The sequence below is a fragment of the Halichoerus grypus genome, chromosome X (assembly GCF_964656455.1).
Source record: "Halichoerus grypus chromosome X, mHalGry1.hap1.1, whole genome shotgun sequence".
Taxonomy (NCBI): Eukaryota; Metazoa; Chordata; class Mammalia; order Carnivora; family Phocidae; genus Halichoerus; species Halichoerus grypus.
Window position 1 is genome coordinate 47,164,731 of NC_135727.1, and position 21,149 is coordinate 47,185,879.

The following is a 21,149-nucleotide window of genomic DNA, read 5'->3' on the forward strand; positions in this document are numbered from 1 at the left end:
GAGTGTCTTGACCTCAGCTATGGACTTTCACAAATGCCATACCTTCCAAGAAAGTGCCATTTATTTGTCCTCATCCAGAGAACATTCTTACGTTCCTTTTATTGCTGTTCTCTTTGGTTTCATTTGTCCTATTGTGCTTCTCCTGCCCCGCCTTCTCCAGCCTGTCATCAATGGCTACCGAAATAAGTCCACCTTCTCTGTGAACCGAGGTCCAGATGGCAATCCGAAGACCGTGGGGTACTACCTGGGAACTTGGAGAGGTCAGTTGAAGGCCATGACTAGTAGAAATAGCAAACTAAAGGCTGAGAGGAGAAGGAAGGTATAGGAACAGTGTCGGGGGAGAGGGGTAGAGAGGAGTGGAAAATATGGCAGCCTTGAAGAAGTCTTTGATGCAGAATGTGATCACAAAGTTAATTTTGGATGCTTTTCGGTGGGTAGTCATTGTCACATAGCACTAGGAATCACAACTTTCACCCTTTCTTCCTCGAAAAGTCATATGCCTGAGCCCCAGTTAGCACTTAGTAAATGTTAATGTTGTTGCCACTGCCCACTCACCATTGTCGTCATCATCATTTTATGCTCCTTTTCTGTACTGGGAGAAGTCTCCTCTTTATTAGAGAGTCGCCTTTTCTATTTCATATCTCCATATCCCTGAACACTAGACTTTCTGTGATAAATCTGCCTTAAAGTAATTGGTAGAGGAGGTGAGCAGTGGTAAGGGAGTTCACAGTGGTGTATTTCTGAGACTTAATCCCAGTACCCATTCCCAGATTCCATTCCTGAACTTTGCATTTGCCCATTTTCAATAAATCCACTTGAAAAACCATCATTTTATATTAGTCACACTGTTTAATACCCATATGCCCTAAACTGCAGTTCATTAGGGCAGGCACTTGGCTTTTTCCCCACCGTGTGCTGAATTAAATGAGTATATGACGTCAGTGTTCTATTATTCAGTAACAAAAACAAAACCCATTACATTTTATTTCCCTCTTAAAATCTGAACAGAAAGCAGATCTTGTCATATTGGTGCATTTGAGGCATGAGAGAAAATATTGCAGGCTAGCTCTATGCTCTATTAAGAATCAGCTTCGAAATGGCTAGACCAGGAAACAGGTTTTCTCTGAAAAATGGCCTTGAGCTTGAATTAGGTACTTCTTCAAATCTGAGTATGCCTCTCTGAAGGAGGGTATTTGAATGGCCAGACATTTCTAAATAACCTTTCATCAAGAAAACCATATAAAGCAAATTCGTTTTCTTTCTTTAGACAGAAGCATCGTCTGTGTACGGTCTAACCATCTGAAAAACATCCCTGAGAAACACAATCAAGTGGCACAGGTAATGAGAAACAAGGACTGGTTGAAGATAACCCTAGACATTGCAGTCTGTAATAGTAGTGTCCCTGACATTTTAATAACAGAGCGGCCCCTGGTGCTATAGGGGAGGAGGGGCTCTGTTCTGAAAGCATACCTTGTAACACGGAGAGAACATTGCTGGTGTTTCATTTCAGGGACGGTGGAGAGCAGGAGAGAGAACTTCATCCATTATTGCCCATGTCAGGCATCCAAGGAATTTAATAGGAAGGAAGTATTAGGAAAAAGAGGTACCGGTGAGGGCAGTCTAACAGGTGACAAGTGTCTGAAATATTTGGAAGGCTAGTGTTTTCGGCAGAACAGAACTGAGAAGTATCATGGGAGATGTAAGTGGTAAGGCATCTACATCATGAGGTTGGCCTGTAAGACATTTTTATATCCTTCTTTCTTCATGCACCTACTATTTATTGAGTGCCTGCTATGTGTTGGGCACTGTGCCAGGTGCTGGGGATCCAATGATGACTCAAATAGGCATGGTCCCTGCCCTTGTGGAACTTAAGAAAACAAGTCAAAAGCCTTGCTCATGAGGACTGAACAGCACTCGCAACTGACACTCTTGTTCCCTGTTGGTTCTTACCAGCACCCACCCTCCTAATGATTTAAGTTCCTGACACTTGGGTGGTGCCTTCTAATAGGACACATCCTGACCTCTAGGATTTCGCTGCTAGGATGCAGCTTCCTTTGTAGAATTGTTCTCCAGAAGTCTTCCTACATGGGCCTCATCAGTTTCTTCTCCCATTCTCTTCAGTGACTTCTCTAAACCCTTACCTCTCCTCAATTCCCTACCCCATCACTTCTACTCTTGCCCTTAGCAGATGATTGTACCTCATTCTTCCCTGAAAAGTTAAGGGTATCACATGAGAATTCTCTGAGCTTGTTCTCCTAACATCTACCAATTCCACTGAAATCTTATCCCTCCTTTCCTCCTATTTCAGTGAAAGAGGCGGTTGGTCTTCCAACCTTCCTATCCTTCCTTGAAACACCATGTTGGACTCATCTCCTCCCTCCTTTAGATCTTTGCTTCTTCATTACATGCCCTCTTTCTCCTGTTTCTGTACCTCCTTCCCTATGACCCCTATTGGCTCTTTTCTTTAAGGTCATAAACATTAAATAGCTCCCATTAAAAAAAAACTCATGGTTCTTCTGCCCTTAACACCCCATAGAAATTGATCTTGTCAAAGTCATCAGTGATTCTATTTTGCGAAATCCAATGGAAACTTTCCCTAACTTACTCAACTTTTCTCTGCCTTTGACACCACTTATTTTTCTTATTTCCTTCCTTGAAACATTTTCTTTGTTTGCTTTCTGTGATTCCTTTCTCTGATGGTTTTCCTCCTATCTTGCTGGCCACTTCTAAGTCTTTCCCATGGGATCTCTTTCTCCTCTCCTTTCCTACTGTAAGTGTTGGTATCCGCCAGGACTCTGTCCTTGACCTTCTTTTCAGATACATTCATGGGAGATTGCACCCAAGTATAGTTGGTGACTGGAATGACCACCTACAAATTGATAACTCCTAAACTTATATTTGCATTCTGGTTCCCTCTTGAGCTTTAGGAGGTACATTTCTAAAAGGCTATTGAACTTCCTCACTTAACTGGCCTACAGATTCAAATCAGCACTGCCCTAGATCAGGGTTTCTCAGCTTCTGCCCTACTGACATTTTGGGTTGGATCATTTTTTGTTGTGTGGAGCTGTTAGGTGCATTATAGGACTTTAGCAACATCCCTGGCCTCTACCCACTACGTGCCATTAGTCGTGACAACCAGAACTGTCTCCAGATGTCTCTTGGGGGGGGCACAGTTGCCTCCAGTTGAGAAACACTGCCCTAAACCAAATTTATCCTCTTCCCTTTCAGAATATGCTTCTTTTTTCTCACCTTAGTAAATGGTAGCACCATGTACTAGAGACCTGTCATCCTAGACTCCTCTGTCTTAATCCCCACCTTCCTCCTCAGCCACATCTAATCAGTCTCCAAGTCCTGTCAGTTTTCCTTCCTAAAAATACCTTGCCTCCCCCTCTTCTATTTCCACCACCATTACTACCACCACCATCACTCAATTCCAAGCTACCATCTTCTCTTGCCTAAACTATTACAGTAACCTCCAAACTGGTTTCACTAGTTCCAACCCCTTACCTTGGTTTATTCTCTACACTGCATGCAGCCAGAGGTGTCCTTAAAATGCAGATAAAATCATACCACAATCTTGCTTAAAATTCTTCAGTAGTTACCCAATAGCTTTTAGAATAAAGCTTAAATTTGTTATCTTTGCACTGACAGATCTTCATGAGAAGGTCCCTAGCCTCATCTTCTGCCACATGCTCACCTGCTTTCCTCTTTCCGTTCGTATGGAACGCAAGTTATCCTACCGAGCTATCTCACTCCTGCCTGAGGCTGTTCTTTCTCCACAGTGCCCTCACTCTTCTCCCCCTGGCTTCTACTTACGTTCAAAGATTCATTTCGAACATTAGATCCTGTAGAAAACCTTATCTGATGCCTCAGTCTGATTAGGGAGTCCCCCTTTCTGTACTCTAGTCTAATCTCCCATTGCTTATCTCCTGTTGTTGCATTTGTTACACCATATTGCATTGTTGTGCATTGATTGGTGCTTCCCACATGAGACTGGGAGGTAGCAGCTGGATATTATTTAATTTTGTAGCCCAGCACTTAGCATAGATTCATACACATAGTGGTGCTCATCAAATGTTTGGTGAATGGATACCTCTTTGCAATATTTACCCAAGTTTCCAGCCCTTCCAGCTTCTATTGGGCAAATTGTTTACCCTACACATCTATCCAGAGGAATTCCTTTTCCCTGCAAAATTTGTACTGGGACCTAAGATCCAATCCAGTAGGTACTCAAATATAGGCCAGATGCTGACTGTAATAAAAATAATACCTTATGTATAGGTTGGTTGTTTTCACTTCTTTAATACCTTCATTTCTCTTTCCCTGTTCCTGGTAGTGACAGTCCATTCCATTACGATGATAGGATAACCCTAGTTTGCCCTGATTTGAGGTTTAAATATCTACTCTTGAGTCTTGAGTCAAAATATGAATTTTATGGGAGCTGACAGCCAGAGCACCAAGACCTAAGAAGCAGTCTATAAATAAAATACTATCAAAAAATACAAGTACATAGTTTTAAAAGTCAAATAGTAGTAATAGGTTAGTAAGGAAAAGTGATGTTTCTCTGTCCTACCGTTCCTTGCTCTTGAGTCTTGCTTTCTAGAAACCACAGCATTTATTTTAGCTATTTCTTCTGATGTTCTGTATTTCTTTTATTTATTTATTTATTTATTATTTTTTTTAAAGATTTTATTTATTTGAGAGAGAGAGAATGAGAGAGAGCACATGAGAGGGGGGAGGGTCAGAGGGAGAAGCAGACTCCCCGCCGAGCAGGGAGCCCGATGCGGGACTCGATCCAGGGACTCCAGGATCATGACCTGAGCCGAAGGCAGTTGCTTAACCAACTGAGCCACCCAGGCGCCCGATGTTCTGTATTTCTAAATAGTACATTATTCTGATGTATTTTGCTTTATCCAAGTTACATATTATTTGTTGACTTACAGTTATGGCATATAAGAATTTCTCTCCCTTACTTTGTTTTTCTTCCCAAACTACCCTTCTTCTATTTTTATAGCACAATTCTTGGTTAAATTAATATTTAGTGTTTCTATTGTTATGACTATGTAGATATTCATTCCTGAGCCAAGTACGTGTACTAAGATTTTATTTTCCTTTATTGTACAAATTTTCCTTTCATTTTATATTGTGAAAAATTGTAAACATATAAAAGTAAACAATGGTGTAACGAACCCCATATACCCATTCCCCAGCTTCAAAAACTATCAGTATGTGTCCAATCTTATTTTATCTATACTCTCACCCACCCCACATTCCACCAACACGTTTGGATTAGTTTGAGGCAAATTCCAGACATTGTATCATATAAAATGTGAAACTTCAGTGTGAGTTCTAAAAGAAAGAACTTAATTTTTTAAACATAAATTCATACCTTTATTACATCCAGAAATAAACATTTATCCCATAATATCAAATATCCAGTAAATATTCAGGTTTGACACCGATGTATCACATAAATGGTTTGAGTTTTATAGGTGGTTTGTTCAAATCAGGATTCAAACAAGGTATGCACATTGCATTTGATTAACATGTCTCTTCATTCTCTTTTCATTTGTAGGTACCCTTCCCTCTTAATTTTTTTGTCCTTGCAATTTATTTTTTGAAGAAACTGGTTGGTTTTCCTGTGGAAATTCTTATTCTGGATTTTGCTGATTGAATTCTCATGATGTCATTTAATGTTCTTCCTCTGTCCCCTGTATTTCCTATAAACTGGTAGATCTAGATGACTAGACTCAGATTTAACTTGAGGTGAGAATATTTTTAACGTGTATATGTCTGATGGGCTCTTTTTCGGTGATGTTAAGATTGAATTGTGGATTCAGTGTCATCAGCCTGATCCACTCATTAAAAAATTTCCTGTCAGGTTTTCACCTAATGGTTTTCGCAGTCATTGGTGATCATTACCTAGTCTATCATGTCTTCATTTGTTAGTTAGAATTCTTCTAAAAATAACTTTTCCTTATCAGCTATTTGGTTACCCTGATGTACTGATATAATCAAGACAGGGTAAATCCTTGGTTCTTTCACCTTCTTCAAAAGATAATCAGTTAAATTTGTTTGTTTCAGCATCATGAAATCATGGATTTTTTTTAAAAGAGTTTCTTTATTTTGAGAGAGACAGCAAGAGAGCACAAGTTGGGGGGGTGAAGAACAGAGGGAGAGGGAGAAGCAGACTCCCCACTGAGCAGGGAGCCTGACACGGGGCTCAATCCCAGGACCCTGGGATCATGACCTGAGCTGAAGGCAGATGCTTAACCCACTGAGCCACCCAGGTGCCCCCAAATCATGGATTTTTAACATACTTGATATGTTTTAGTCCACTGAATTTACTATTATTTTTTGGTACTCAAATTGTTCTGTTTGTAGCCAATTGGAACTGCTTTAAGTTGTCTCAGCCTTAGGATGGCCCTAGTAGTTCTGGAATGATAAGGTATTTCTAGCACATCTAGTCTTTTCTGCCTGAGACTGGGAATCAACCATTTCTTCAAGGAATCCTTGTCTCTTTTAGTGGGAAATGGTATTTGGAAGCACAGTATGGGTGCTAGGGGTGCTTACTTATACTGGTTGGTAATACTTCAAGCCCTTTCTAGTGGACAGAGCCAAGGAATATTTTCTTAAAGAGAAAATATTAGTTCAGAGTGATATATTAAAATCAAATTTGGAATGATAGAACTTTTACTGAAATTCTTTCATTTTTATATTTTTATCTTTTGTCTTACAATGAAAATTTGAGTCCTGACATTAACATAATTATTTATTCTATTCTACTATATGTATATATATATATATCTCCTACTATATATATTATAATTTCAGAACATGAGTACCAATATTATTACCAACAACTGATAACTGAAAAGAGCTCAAGATTTATATCCAATTCCTTTTTGTCACATTATTGTGCCTCTTAAATATTACCTGTCTTTGTGGTTAAGCCACTAACTTGGAGTGCCTGGGTGGCTTGTAGGTTAAATATCCCACTCTTGATTTTGGCTCAGGTCATGATCTCACAGTCCTGAGATCAAGCCCCATGTCAGAACTGCCCCAAGCGCAGGGTCTGCTTGAGATTCTCTCCCTTTCCCTCTGCCCCTCCCCCCTACTCGCACTCTTTCTCTCTCTCTCTCTCTCTAAATAAAATCTTTTTTTTAAGACTAACTTGATACTTGATGCACAGGTTCTTTTTTACTTTTTTTATTTTGCTTCCTTTTAAATTTTAGGGATTGAGTGTTTTCATTTTGATTAAATTTTGTTTTACGATTTTGTAAAGTATTTACATGGTTCCAAAGTCAAATCTACAAAATAAAGGTACCTTTATAGAGGTCTAGCTTTTATCTCTGTCCCTTCTACCCAGTTCCCTCCCTCCTTCTATAAGTAACAAGTTTTGTTTTTGCTTATTTTTTTTTTTAAAAATAAGCTTTTCTTGACCCTGTTCTACACCCATTTTTTTAAAACAATTTTTAAAGGTTTTATTTATTTATTTTAAAGATTTTGTTTATTTATATGTCAGAGAGAGAGAGAGCACAAGCAGGAGGAACGGCAGAAGGAGAGGGAGAAGCAGGCTCCCCACTGAGCAGGGAGCCCGATGCGGGATTTGATCCCAGGACCCTGGGATCATGACCTGAGCCGAAGGCAGACACTTAACCAACTGAGCGACCCAGGTGTCCCTTTAAGATTTTATTTTTAAGTAATCTCTATATCCGATGTGGGGCTCAAACTCACAACCCTGAGATCAAGGGTTGTACATTCTATTGGCTGAGCCAGCCAGGTGCCCCTGCACCTGATTTTTTTCATGTAATATTGCACTTCATTTTTTAAAAAGATTTTATTTTTTTTATCTGAGAGAGAGCGAGAGAGAGTGAGGGAGAGAGAGAGCAGGAGAGAATGAGCGGGGGAGGGGCAGAGGGAGAGGGAGAAGCAGACTCTCCGCTGCTGAGCAGGGAGCCCAGTGCAGGGCTCCATCCCAGAACTCTGGGATCATGACCTGAGCCTAAGGCAGATGCTTAACCGACTGAGCCACCCAGGTGCCCCTGCACTTCATTTTTTTTTATAGCTGCATAGTCCTATTCAGTGTGATGGATTTTTATAACTTTTTATTGGCATGGATAATTACCTCATTTTTCCATTGGTTTAGTTTTCTGTGAACCTATTGCTAATTTTTTTCCCCAAGTACTCGAAGAGCTCTGTCAAACATTTATCTGCCTTCTCCATATGCTCAACAACTTGAGTTCAGTTTTTTCCCTGAAGACCTTTTTCTTGGAATCTTCCATCCTAGGCTCTCAGGGTCTTTTGCATGGCTATTATCCCAGGACTCTTTTTGCTACTCTCCTGTCTTCCTTTTTCCTGTCTTTCCTTTCCCATTTGGCTGGAGTATAACCTCCATTAGATTCCTGAGGAAGTGTGCCTGGAGGTAAAGTTTGAGTCTTTTCATGTCTATAAATGTCTTTTCTTTCCTGACATATGACTGAAACTTCTAGATTTCTAGATTTGGGTTTGAATAACTTGCCTTTATAAATTTGAAGATATGGTTTTGTCATCTGGCCACCAGTGTTGTGTGAGTCTAAATGCTACTTTAAGTCCTGATCCTTTGTAGGTAATTTCTCTCCTCTTTTTCTCTAGAAGCTTTATCTCTTTATCTCTGAAACTTAATGACCCAGTGGGCCTTTTTTTTTTTCATTCATTGTGGTGGGTACAAATTAGGACTTGCCAATCTGGAAGCTAATACTTTCAGATGTGGGAAAGTTTCCTGCATTATTTCTTACCTCCTTTCCCCCATTTTCTATATTTTCCTTATATCTCCTATTATTTGAATTTAGGACCTCATGGATTGAGTCAGTAATCTGCTGCTCATTCCTCTTCTATTTTCTATCTCTGCCCTTTTGTTTTCCTTTCCGTGAAATTTTTTTGATATAAAAGCCAACATCTTAGGGGCGTCTGGGTGGCTCAGTCGGTTAAGCGTCTGCCTTCGGCTCAGGTCATGATCCTAGGGTCCTGGGATCGAACTCCACATCGGGCTCCTTGCTCAACAGGGAGCCTGCTTCTCTCTCTCCCTCTGCTGCTCCCCCTGCTTGTGTGCTCTCTCTCTGTCAAATAAATAAAATCTTAAAAAGAAAAAGCCAACATCTTTATTGAAATTTTTTGCTATCCTACCTTTAAATTTCAAAAGATTTTTCTTGTTCTCTGATCCTTTTGTATAACATCTTGTTCTTTTTTTTAGTAATATAAGTAATGTAGTGTGTGTGTGTGTGTGTGTTCGTGTGCGTGTGTGTATGTATTTTTTCTGTTCTTTGAATTGTCTGTTCCTTCAGGAATTTTTTTCCTGTTTTGGTCATTGTCTTACACAGAGGAGACTTTAACCAAACAGCTGTTGATACTTGACTGATTATTCATATTTAAGAGTGAGGCCTTAAAAACCTGATTGGCAGTTCAGCTTGAGTGTGTTTGTTGATTCTTGGCTTTATGGCTGGTGATTATGTAATATGTTTGTCTCAGGTGATCTTTACCCTGGAGCTATTCAGTTTCTTGAGTGAATTATCTCCAAGTTTCCTGCCTGGCTGCTGGCCTTTTAGAATTGAAGCGTGGGAAAGGGGTGGGATTCCTACCATTTAGAATGCACGCTTACATGGAATCTTCCTATTTCCACACCTCTGTCACTCTAACAGTGTCTGGTATCTCCAAATTCAGTGCTTTTGTGGGTTCATTTTCTCCTGAGAAAAAGATCTCCAGTCTCTTGCTACAGGAAGATGGATGTTCTTGGTAGGATGAGGATATTTACCAGTTTTGTGTCTAGACTTTCAATTACACCCTCTTTTTAAAAAAGATTTTATTTATTTATTTGAGAGAAATTGAGAGTGCACAGAGGGAAGAGAAGAGGGAGAGGGACAAGCAGACTCCATGCTGAGCACGAAGCCCCATACAGGGCTCCATCTCAGACCCTGAGATCATGACCTGAGCCGAAATCAGGAGTCTGAGGCTCAACCGACTGAGCCACCCAGGCTCCCCCACACCTCCTTTTAAGCCTTGTGCCTTACTGGCACCTTCAGGTTTGAGCCTTCCCAGGGTTGTATGGAGCAGATAAGCCTTATATCTCATCGGGTCCCCCTTTATAGGCAATCTGGATGTAGTTTCCTTCATCTTGCTTCAGTTATCACTTCAGTCTGCTTTCCATCTTCTATGACTTTAGTTTTGCTCTTGTCTATCATTATCTTTGTTCTCCCTTTCATTTATTAATTCAACAAGTGCTATTGAGTACCTACAAGTGCCAGGCACTACTCTTCTTGGTGCTTAGAATGCAATAATGAAGGAAATATCCTTTCCCTTGTATAAACTTACATTTTAGTCAGGGAGATAGATTTTTAGAAAACATAATAAATTATATGGTATGTTTGAAGGTGATAAGTGTCGCTATGGTATGAATGTTTGTGTCACCCCAAATATCATATGTTGAAATCCTAACACCCAAGGTGATAGTATTAGGGGGTGGGGCCTTTAGGAGGTGATTAGGTCATGAGGGCAGAGCCCTCATGATTGGGATTAGTGCCCTTATGAAAGAGACTCCAGAGAGCTAGCTTGTCCTTTCCTCCATGGGAAGTTACAATGAAAAGATGGTTGCCAGGGAGGAAACAGATTTTTGTTAATTTTTTAATTTTTTAAAAATTTAAATTAATTAACATATAGTGTAATATTAGTTTCAGAGGTAGAGTTCAGTGATTCATCAGTCTTATATAATACCCAGTGCTCATTACATCAAGTGCCCTCCTTAACGTCTGTCACCCAGTTACCCCATCCCCCCCACTCCCCTCCCCTCTAGCAGCCCTCAGTTTGTTTCCTATGATTAAGAGTCTCTTATGGTTTGTCTCCCTCTCTGGTTTCATCTTGTTTCATTTTTCCCTCCTTTTCCCTATGCTCCTCTGTTTTGTTTCTTAAATTCCATATATGAGTGACATCATATGGTAATTGTCTTTCTCCGATTGACTTATTTCGCTTAGCATAATACCCTCTAGTTCCATCCACGTCATTGCAAATGGCAAGATTTCATTCTTTTTGATGACTAATATTCCATTGTATATATATAACCACATCTTCTTTATCCATTCATTTGTTGATGGACATCTGGGCTCTTTCCATAGTTTGGCTATTGTGGACATTGTTGCTGTAAACATTGGGGTGCAGGTGCCCCATCTGATCACTACATTTGTATCTTTGGGGTAAATACCTAGTAGTGTAGTTGCTGGGTCATAGGGTAGCTCTATTTTCAACTTGTTTTTTAAGATTTTATTTATTTATTTGAGAGAGAGAGAGAGAATGAGCAGTGGGGAGGGGCAGAGGGAGAGAGAGAGAGAGAGAAGCAGACTCCCTGCTGAGCAGGGCATCCGATGTGGGGCTCCATCCCAGGACTTGGAGATCAAGACCTGAGCTGAAGGCACGTGCTTAACTGACTGCACCACCCAGGCGCCCCTATTTTCAACTTTTTGAGGAACTGCCATACTGTTTTCCAGAGTGGCTGCACCAGCTTACATTCCCACCAACAGTGTAAGAGGGTTCCCCTTTCTCCACATCCTCGTCAACATCTGTCCTTTATTGACTTGTTAATTTTAGCCATTCTGACTGGTGTGAGGTGGTATCTCATTGTGGTTTTGATTTGTATTTCTCTGATGCAGAGTGATGTTGAGCATTTTTTCATGTGTCTGTTGGCCATTTGGATGTCTTCTTTGGAAAAATGTCTGTTCATGTCTTCTGCCCATTTCTTGATTGGATTATTTGTTCTTTGGGTGTTGAGTTTGATAAGTTCTTTATAGATTTTGGATAGTAGCCCTTTATCTGATATGTCATTTGCAAATATCTTCTCCCATTCTGTCAGTTGTCTTTTGATTTTGTTGACTGTTTCCTTTGCTGTGCAAAAGCTTTTTATCTTGATGAGGTCCCAATAGTTCATTTTTTGCCCTTGCTTCCCTTGCCTTTGGTGATGCTTCTAGGAAGAAGTTGCTGTGGCTGAGGTCGAAGAGGTTGCTGCCTGTGTTCTCCTCTAGGATTTTGATGGACTCCTTTCTCACATTTAGGTCTTCCATGCATTTTGAGTCTACTTTTGTATATGGTATAAGGAAACAGTCCAGTTTCATTCTTCTGCATGTGGCTGTCCAATTTTCCCAACACCATTTGTTGAAGAGATTGTCTTTTTTCCATTGGATATTCTTCCCTGCTTTGTTGAAGATTAGTTGACCATAGAGTTGAGGGTCCATTTCTGGGTTTGCTATTCTGTTCCATTGACCTATGTGTCTGTGTTTGTGCCAGTACCATACTGTCTTGATGATTGCAGCTTTGTAATAGAGCTTGAAGTCCGGAATTGTGATGCCGCCAGCTTTGCTTTTCTTTTTCAACATTCCTCTGGCTATTCGGGGTCTTTTCTGGTTCCATACAAATTTTAGGATTATTTGTTCCATTTCTTTGAAAAGAGTTGATGGTATTTTGATAGGGATTGCATTGAATGTGTAGATTGCTCTAGGTAGCATAAACATTTAAATAATATTTGTTCTTCCAATCCATGAGCATGGAATGTTTTTCCATTTCTTTGTGTCTTCGTCAATTTCTTTCATAATTGTTCTGTAGTTTTCTGAGTACAGATCCTTTACCTCTTTGGTTAGGTTTATTCCTAGGTATCTTACGGTTTTGGGTACAATTGTAAATGGGATCGATTCCTTGATTTCTCTTTCTTCTTTCTCATTATTAGTGTATAGAAATGCAACTGATTTCTGTGCCTTGATTTTATATCCTGCCACGTTGTTGAATTCCTGTATGAGTTCTAGCAGTTTTGGGATGGAGTCTTTTGGGTTTTCCGCATAGAGTATCATGTCATCTGCCAAGAGTGAGAGTTTAACTTCTTCTTTGCTGATTCGGATGCCTTTTATTTCTTTTGTTGTCTGAGGCTAGGACTTCTAGTACTATGTTGAATAGCAGTGGTGAGAGTGGACATCCCTGCCGTGTTCCTGACCTTAGGGGAAAAGCTCTCAGGTTTTCCCCATTGAGAATGATATTTGCTGTGGGCTTTTTGTTTATGGCTTTTATGATATCGAGGTATGTTCCCTCTATCCCTACATGCTGGAGAGTTTTAATCAAGAAAGATGCTGTATTTTGTCAATGCTTTTTCTGCATCTTTTGAGAGGATCATATGGTTCTTGTCCTTTCTTTTATTAATGTGGTGTATCACCTTGATTGATTTGCAGATGTTGAATCACGCTTGCATCCCAGGAATAAATCCCACTTGGTCCTGATGAATAATCCTTTTACTGTACTGTTGGATCCTCTTTGCTGGTATCTTGGTGATAATTTTGGCATCCATGTTCATCAGGGATGTTGGTCTGCAATTCTCCTTTTTGGTGGGGTCTTTGGTTTTGGGATCAAGGTAATGCTGGCCCCATAGAAAGAGTTTGGAAGTTTTCCTTCCCTTTCTATTTTTTGAAACCGCTTCAGAAGAACAGGTATTAATTCTTCTTTAAATGTTTGGTAGAATTCCCCTGGGAAGCCACCGGGCCCTGGACTCTGGTTTGTTGGGAGTTTTTTGATTGCTGCTTCAATTTCCTTGCTGGTTATGTGCCTTTTCAGGTTTTCTATTTCTTCCTGTTTCAGTTTTGGTAGTTTATATGTTTCTAGGAATGCATTCATTTCTTCCAGATTGCCTAATTTGTTGGCATATAGTTGCTCATAATATGTTCTTAAGATTGTATTTCTTCAGTGTTGGTTGTGATCTCTCCTCTTTCATTCATGATTTTATTTATTTGGGTCCTTTCTCTTTTCTTTTTGATAAGTCTGGCCAGGGGTTTATCGATCTTATCAGTTCTTTCAAAGAACTAGCTTCCAGTTTCATTGATCTGTTCTACTGGGTTTTTTTTTTTTTTTTTTTTTTTTGGTTTCTAGTTCATTGATTTCTGCTCTGATCTTTATCGCTTCTCTTCTGCTGGGTTTAGGCTTTATTTGCTGTTCTTTTTCTAGCTCCTTTAGGTGTAAGGTTAGCTTGTGTATTTGAGATCTTTCTTGTTTCTTGAGAAAGGCTTATATTGCTATGCTCTTCCCTTGAAGGACCGCCTTTGCTGCGTCCCAAAGGTTTTGGACAGTTGTGTTTTCATTTTCATGTTTCCATGAATTTTTTAAAAATTCTTCTTTAATTTCCTGGTTGACCCATTCATTCTTTAGTAGGATGCTCTTTAGCCTCCATGTATTTGAGTTCTTTCCAAATTTCGTCTTGTGATTGAGTTCCAGTTTCAAAGCACTGTGGTTTGAAAATATGCAGGGAATGTGAGGAAACACATTCTTGTAAGACACTGCATCTGCCAGCATCTTGATCTTGGACTTCCCAGCCTCCAGAACTGTGAGACATACATTTCTCTTATTTATAAGTCACCCAGTTTGTGGTATTTTTGTTATAGGGGCCCAGCCAGATTAAAACAAGTGCCATAGGAAAAGTACAGCAGGATCAGGAGGATAAGAAATTCTAGGGTTGGAGGAAGCCTAGGTTGTAATTTTGTTGTTGTTGTTCTAGAACTTAAGTAAGTTTATTTAGAGAAGAGGTAGGGAGTTAAATCATGATTCTATAAGTAACAGATTTTGTCAGTGTTTATCCTTTGAGATGATAAAAATATGGAATGTTTCATGAATTTGTGTGTCCTTCTTGCACAGGGGCCATGCTAATCTCAGTATTATTTCAATTTTAGTATAGGTGCTCCCAAAGTGAGCATGGGTTATAATTTTAAAAGGGGTCAAGGTAGGCTTCCAGAAGAAGACAGTATTTGAATAAAGTAGTGGCTCTCAACTGGGGGGCAGTTTTGCCTTGCACAGGACATTTGGCAATATCTGGAGACATTTTTGGTTGTTATCACTGAGGGATGATTGGGCAGTGCTATTGGCGTCTAGTGTGGGTAGAGGCCAGAGATGCTGTCAAACGTCCCCCAGCACGTGGGACAGCTCCCCACAACAAAGAATTAGCCCAAAATGGCAGCAGTGCTGAGGATGAGAAACCTTGCATTTAAAACTTAGAGGCTGTGAGGGGGTCGGCTATGTAGAGGTCTGAGGGTGGAGCTTTCTAGGAAAAGAGAAAGCCCATCCTAAGATGGGAACGTGACAGGCTTTTTAGAGGAACTGAAAATAGGCCCAGAAGTGTCAGACATGGGGTAGGATGGTTAATAGGAGCAAGATTATGTAGTGCGTTGGAGGTCATTGTAGGGACTTTGGCTTTTATTCTGAGCCATTGGAGGTTTTGATGGACAGGATGTGTCATGATATGATTTGGGTTTCACAGAATCACTCTGGCTGTTGTGTTGTGTATGGATTATTGGAGGACAGGATAGAAACAAGGAGAGACCAGTTGGGAGGCTGTTGCAGTAATCCAAGTGAGAGATGATATAGAGCAGTGACAGTACTGGTGGAGATGGATGTATGTTGAATTGCATAACAAGGACATCATTGGTGACCTTCACATGAACCATTCTGGTGGAGTGGTGGGGACCTGATTCTAGTGGGTGAATAGAAGGAGAGGAGTGAAAGGCAGTGAATATATATGGTTCTTTTGAGTTTTTCCACAAGGAGGAGCAGTGAAATATAACAGTGGCTGGTAGGGATAGTGGGGTCAGGAAGTTCCCTTTCTTTGTTAAAGGTGGGAGAGTAAGAGCTTGCTTATATGTTTATGGGAATGTTCTAGTAGTGAGGTAGGAAAATGATGGTGCAGGAGAAAGAGAAGGGAGAATTGGTGGAGTAATGAGCTTAAATCAGCTTGTGTCTTTTTTATTCCTTTATTTCATTTTAGTAGGATTTCTTTTAGAGAGAGAGTGCGTGCACGCATACATGCAGGGGCAGGGAGGGGCCAAGGGAGAGGGAGAGAGAGAGTCTTAAATAGGCTCCAGGCCCAGCGCGGAGCCCAATGCGGTGCTGATCTCACGACCCTGAGATCATGACCTGAGCCAAAATCAAAAGTCGGACGCTTAACCAACCAGGCCACCCAGGGGCCCCCATTTTAGTAGGATTTTTAAAAGGAATATTCTGTTATTTTAACTAGAAGCCCTTTTGCTCATCATAGTTAGGCCTTGCTATATAGGAATAAGAGTTTCAGTCTCCATTTTATAAATGAAGAAACCAAGGTCTCAGTTCATACAGTGGCGGAGCTGTATTTCATATCTATTTACCATTATCTTTCAGGTTGGACTCAGTTTTTCAATTTCCTATCCTTCCGGGACCCCAGTGATCTTTGAATCTTGCTTCCAGAAAACATTGCTTTCCAACCAGCCAGTAACCAACAGTTGAACCGGTCTTTTTTATTAAAATCACCAACCTCAAAATTTGAAAAATATGTTCAGTGTAGTTAACCATATCTTATATTGCATGTTTATGACAGTATAGCAAAAGTGATGAAGTGCAGCCTTAGTTGATTTTACCCTCTCAGGCAGCACTTTTTTTTGGTATAACTTCTCCTTCCATGCATCATTTGGGGGTTTGTTTGAAAATACAGTGGAACTAGAACACACGTATTACAAAAATGAAAGGAGCTAGTAAATCAGACAGTGTGTCCTGTTGTGCTAGCCACTGGTTTGTGTTTGAAAAGTTTAGCTTTAAGGATTTTTGCTATCCCAGCTACTAAATCAGGATTGCATCTGACTTGTACTCACAAGGAGGAAATGAAGCATCCAGCTAAGCCATGGTGTAGTTGGTACCTGGTTATATGAAGGAATATAGAAATGATGGGTGTATATCAGGAAGTTAAAAATAAGAGTGGAATCATAGCAACCTAGTGCTGTATTAGGAGTTGCTTCCAGGAGGAATTCATAAAAATAGAAGATTATTGTACTTCATAGTGTACATAGAATAAATTAAGACTCTACATAGAAACACCTTTCCTGTTCATTCAGTCATACTTTATTTCAATAATAATTACTGAGCACCTACTATGTGGCAGACTAAGGATATAACTCTAAGCCTTCATGGAGCTTAGTGTTTGGAAAATACAATGGATAATATTCCTCTGTGAGGTTGCAGGGCAGGGATCCTCTTTCTTATATCACTGCATTAGTTTGCTAGAGCTGCCATAATAAAATATCACAGACTGGGCAGCTTAAACAACAGAAATTTATTTCCTCAAAGTCTGGAGGCTGGAAGTCTAAGATCAGGGTGTCAGCAGGTTTGGTTTCTTCTGGGCTTCTCACCTTGCCTTGCAGATGGCCACTTTCTCACTATGTCTTTACATAGTCTTCTCTCTGTGCACACCCGCATCCCTGGTGTCTTTTTGTGTGTCCAAATTTCCCCTTCTTATAAGGATAACAGTCAGATTAGATTAGGGTCCATCCTAACTACCTCATTTTAACTTAATCACCTCTTTAAAGGCCCTATTTCCAAATACAGTCACATTCTGAGGTGCTGGAGGTTAGGACTTCAACATACAAGTTTTAGGGGGACACAATTTAGCCCATAACCCTCTACCCGTTGGACCCCCAAAATTCATATTCTCCTTACATGCAAAGTACATTCACCCCTTCATAACAGCCCCCAGTTTTTTAAGCTCTACACCCAACATGGGGCTTGAACTCATGGCCCCAAGATCAAGAGTCACATGCCAGCCAGGCGCCCCCAATAGCCCCCAATTTTTTTTTAAGTTTTTTTTTTTTTTTTTTAAAGATTTCACTCATTTGCCAAAGATAGAGCGGGAGTGAGAGAGAGTGAGCACACAAGCAGGGGGAACAACAGGCAGAGGGAGAAGCAGGCTCCCTGCCGAGCAAGGAGCCCAATGAGGGACCAATCCCAGGACCCCAGGATCACAGCTAAGCTGAAGGCAGACGCCCAACCGACTGAGCCACCCAGGCGTCCCCAGCCCCTAATTTTAAACCCATTTCAGCATTGACCCTAAATCCCAAGCCTTATCTGAATATCATCTAAATCAAATGTGGATGAGACTCAAGGCATAATTCATCCTAAGGCAAAAATCTTCAAGGGCACCTGGGTGGCTCAGTGGGTTAAGTGTCTGCCTTCGGCTCGGGTCATGATCTCAGGGTCCTGGGATCGAGCCCCTTGTAGGGCTGCCTGCTCCGTGGGGAACCTGCTTCTCCTTCTCCCTCTGCCCCTCCCCCTGCTCATGCTCACACTCTCTCTCTCTGAAATAAATAAAATCTTAAAAAAAAAATCTTCAGCTGTGAACCTGTGAAACCATTACAAGTTATCTGCTTCCAAAGTACAATGGTGGGACAGACAATAGGGTGAACATTCCCATTCCAAAAGGGAGCAATTGGAAAGAGGAGAGGTATCATAGGTTCCAAGCAAGTTTGAAACCTAGCAGGGCAAATGCCATTAGATTTTAAGGCTCAAGAATTACCCTCTTTGGCTTGATGCTCTGTCCTTTGGCCCATTGGTGTGGCAGGTTCATGCTTCAGGCCCTGGACATTGGCAGTCTGGCCCACTGAAACTGAGGATACAACCTTGCCCCCCTGGGGCCTGTCCCCTCTGGGCCAATAGTGGTAGCAGCCGTCCTGCTGATCTCTGAATTGCCTTGGGGTCATTCGTCTCTTTTCTTGAAGGATAACACCTGTTGGCAGTCAGATAGGTCTATTGTCCTGTCCTGTGGAATCCCAGAAGTCTGATAGCCTTCCTTGTCTCTGTCCCCTTTAGTCAAAGCTGACGGTGTTTCTGTTGATAAAACTTCATCTCTATTCCTGGCTTCTGCTGAGATGGCTGATTGGATCCATGAGTCACACCTGTAATCACTTTATCAAAGGGATTGTCCAGCCAGACCTCGGTTTTGCCTCCTGAACATGCTTTCATATTATATGGATAGTCTGAGATTTTTCCAAACCTTCAAGTTCCGGTTCCTTTTTGCTTAACAATTCATTCTTCAATGTATCTTTCTCCTCTCCATACATTTTACTATGAGCAGCAAGCAGAAACCAGGCCACACCTTCAACACTGCTTAGAAATCTCCTTAGCTAAATATCCAGGTTCAGCACTTAGAATTTTTACCTTCCACCCAACACTAGGACACCATTCGTCCAAGTTCTTTTTTGCTTTATAACAATCAACTTTTGTCTAGTTCCCAACAGCATGCTCCTCATTTCTTTCTGAGATCTCACCAGAATCACCTCTAATATCCATATTCCTGCCCATAGTCTCTTCAAGGCAATCTAGGCTTTTTCTAGCCTGCGCCTCAAAACGCTTCCAGTCTTTACCCATTCCCAGTTTTAAAGCCACTTCTGTATTTTTAGGTATTTGTTACAGCAGCATGCCACTTCTTGGTACCAAAATCTGTATCCGTCTACTAGGTACATAACAAAGTACTGCAGACTGCGTGGCTTAAACAACAGAAATGTATTTTCTCACAGTTCTGAAGGCTAGACGTCCTAGATAGATGTTGGCAAGTTTGGTTTCTTCCGAGGCCTGCCTCCTTGGCTTGTAGGTGGCCATCTTCTGTGTCTTCACATGATCTTTCCTCTGTTTGGGCGTCCCTGGTGTCTCTGTGTGTGTCCCAATTTTCTCTTTCTTAAAAGGACACCAATCAGGGGCCTCATTTTAATTTAATCACCTCTTTAAAGACCTTATCTCCACATATGGTCACATTCTGAGGTACTGGGGGTAAGGCTTCAACATATGCATGGGGCTGGATGCAATTTAGCCCATAACAATCACTCAGCATGAATAATCAGCTGTGAAACTTGTTAGATTTGTCTGCATAACAATACTGTTTTCTTCCTAGTACTATGAAGTATTCCTTCCACCGTCCCCAATGGAGCCCTGCCTTCTGTTCCATGAAGGTGGGTACTGGCGTGAGCTCATAGTCCGCACGAATAGCCAAGGGCACACAATGGCCATCATCACTTTCCATCCCCAGGATGGAATAAGGGGTGGCTTCCGTAGCAGCTCTTGTTTTCACTATCCTGCAGTTGGTTTTGGAAGTTTCAGGGCAGATAGCAGAAATTACACATCCACAGAATATTTGTATGGGTTGGGAAGAGGGGTCGAGGGTGAGGAGGAGATAGCGAGGTACTCTAACCACGCTGCTGGCATAATCAAATCACAGAGACTGAGGTGACGTTACCAAGTTAATTATCATGTGAGGACTCCCAAGTATTTTCACAAGAACTTGGCCCGTGGAAGTTGGTAGGTACTCTACTGACTCTAAAAGCCGATTCAATAGAGAGGAGAATATAGTCAGAATTTCATAACTCAAATAATACTTTACATTTGTAATTCACTTAGGGCTTTGAAACATTCCCATGTTAAAATATTCCTGTACTTAATGTGATCATCTCAACCCCCAGGACCCTGGGATCACGACCTGAGCTGAAGGCAGATGCTTAACGACTGAGCCACCCAGGCGCCTCTCAAAGTAGATTCTAAGGCAGCAGGTATTACTAGAGATAAAAGAGAAGACTTAATAAAGGTAGAAGGTTCAATTTAAAAGGAAAATACAACAATTTAAAATTACGTACACCTAATAACTGACAGAACTACAGGAAAATACACAATGCTACTTTAATGGGAGATGCAGTAAATAATGGTGAGCACAGACAATGATAAAATACATTAGTAAGTTTAATCTACATATGTAAAAAAACCCCATTTATTTATTTATTTATTTATTTTAATTCCAGTGTAGTTAACATACAGAGTTATATTAGGCCAGGTATACAATATAGTGATTCAACAATTCTATACATCACACGGTGCTCATCGTGACAAGTGCACTCCTTAATCCCCATCACCTACTTCACCCATCTCCCCACCCACCTCCCCTCTGGTAACCATCAGATTGTTCTCTGTAGTTAAGAGTCTGTTTCTTGGTTTGTATCTCTCTTTTTTTCCCTTGTTCATTTGCTTTGTTTCTTAAATGCCACATATGAGTGAAATCATATGGTATTTGTCTTTCTCTGACTGACTTATTTCACTTAGCATTTATACTGCCTAGCTCCATCCATGTTGTTGCAAATGGCAAGATTTCATTCTTTTTTATGGATGAATAGTATCCCCCTGTATATATATACCACCTCTTCTTTTATCCATTCATCTGTTGATGGACACTTGGGCTGCTTCCATAATTTGGCTATTGTAAATAATGATGCTATAAACATCAGGGTGCATGTATCCCTTTGAATTAGTGTTCTTGAATTTAAAGA

General features: G+C 40.7%; 1 protein-coding gene and 1 non-coding gene across 2 annotated transcripts in view; one reads left to right on the forward strand and one right to left on the reverse strand.

Annotated features, from left to right (window-relative positions):
* TRMT2B (tRNA methyltransferase 2B) overlaps positions 1–21,149 on the forward strand; it is a gene marked incomplete at its 5' end in the record, with an annotated part of 42,860 nt that overhangs the window by 11,088 nt on the left and 10,623 nt on the right. Inside the window, 3 exon segments of the mRNA XM_078064020.1 lie at positions 161–260; positions 1,268–1,338; positions 19,730–19,866. Coding sequence (XP_077920146.1) covers positions 161–260; positions 1,268–1,338; positions 19,730–19,866 — 308 coding nt within the window.
* LOC118534366 (U6 spliceosomal RNA) lies at positions 14,641–14,744 on the reverse strand. Its single transcript, XR_004916639.1, has one exon. It is a non-coding gene; the product is annotated as a U6 spliceosomal RNA (small nuclear RNA).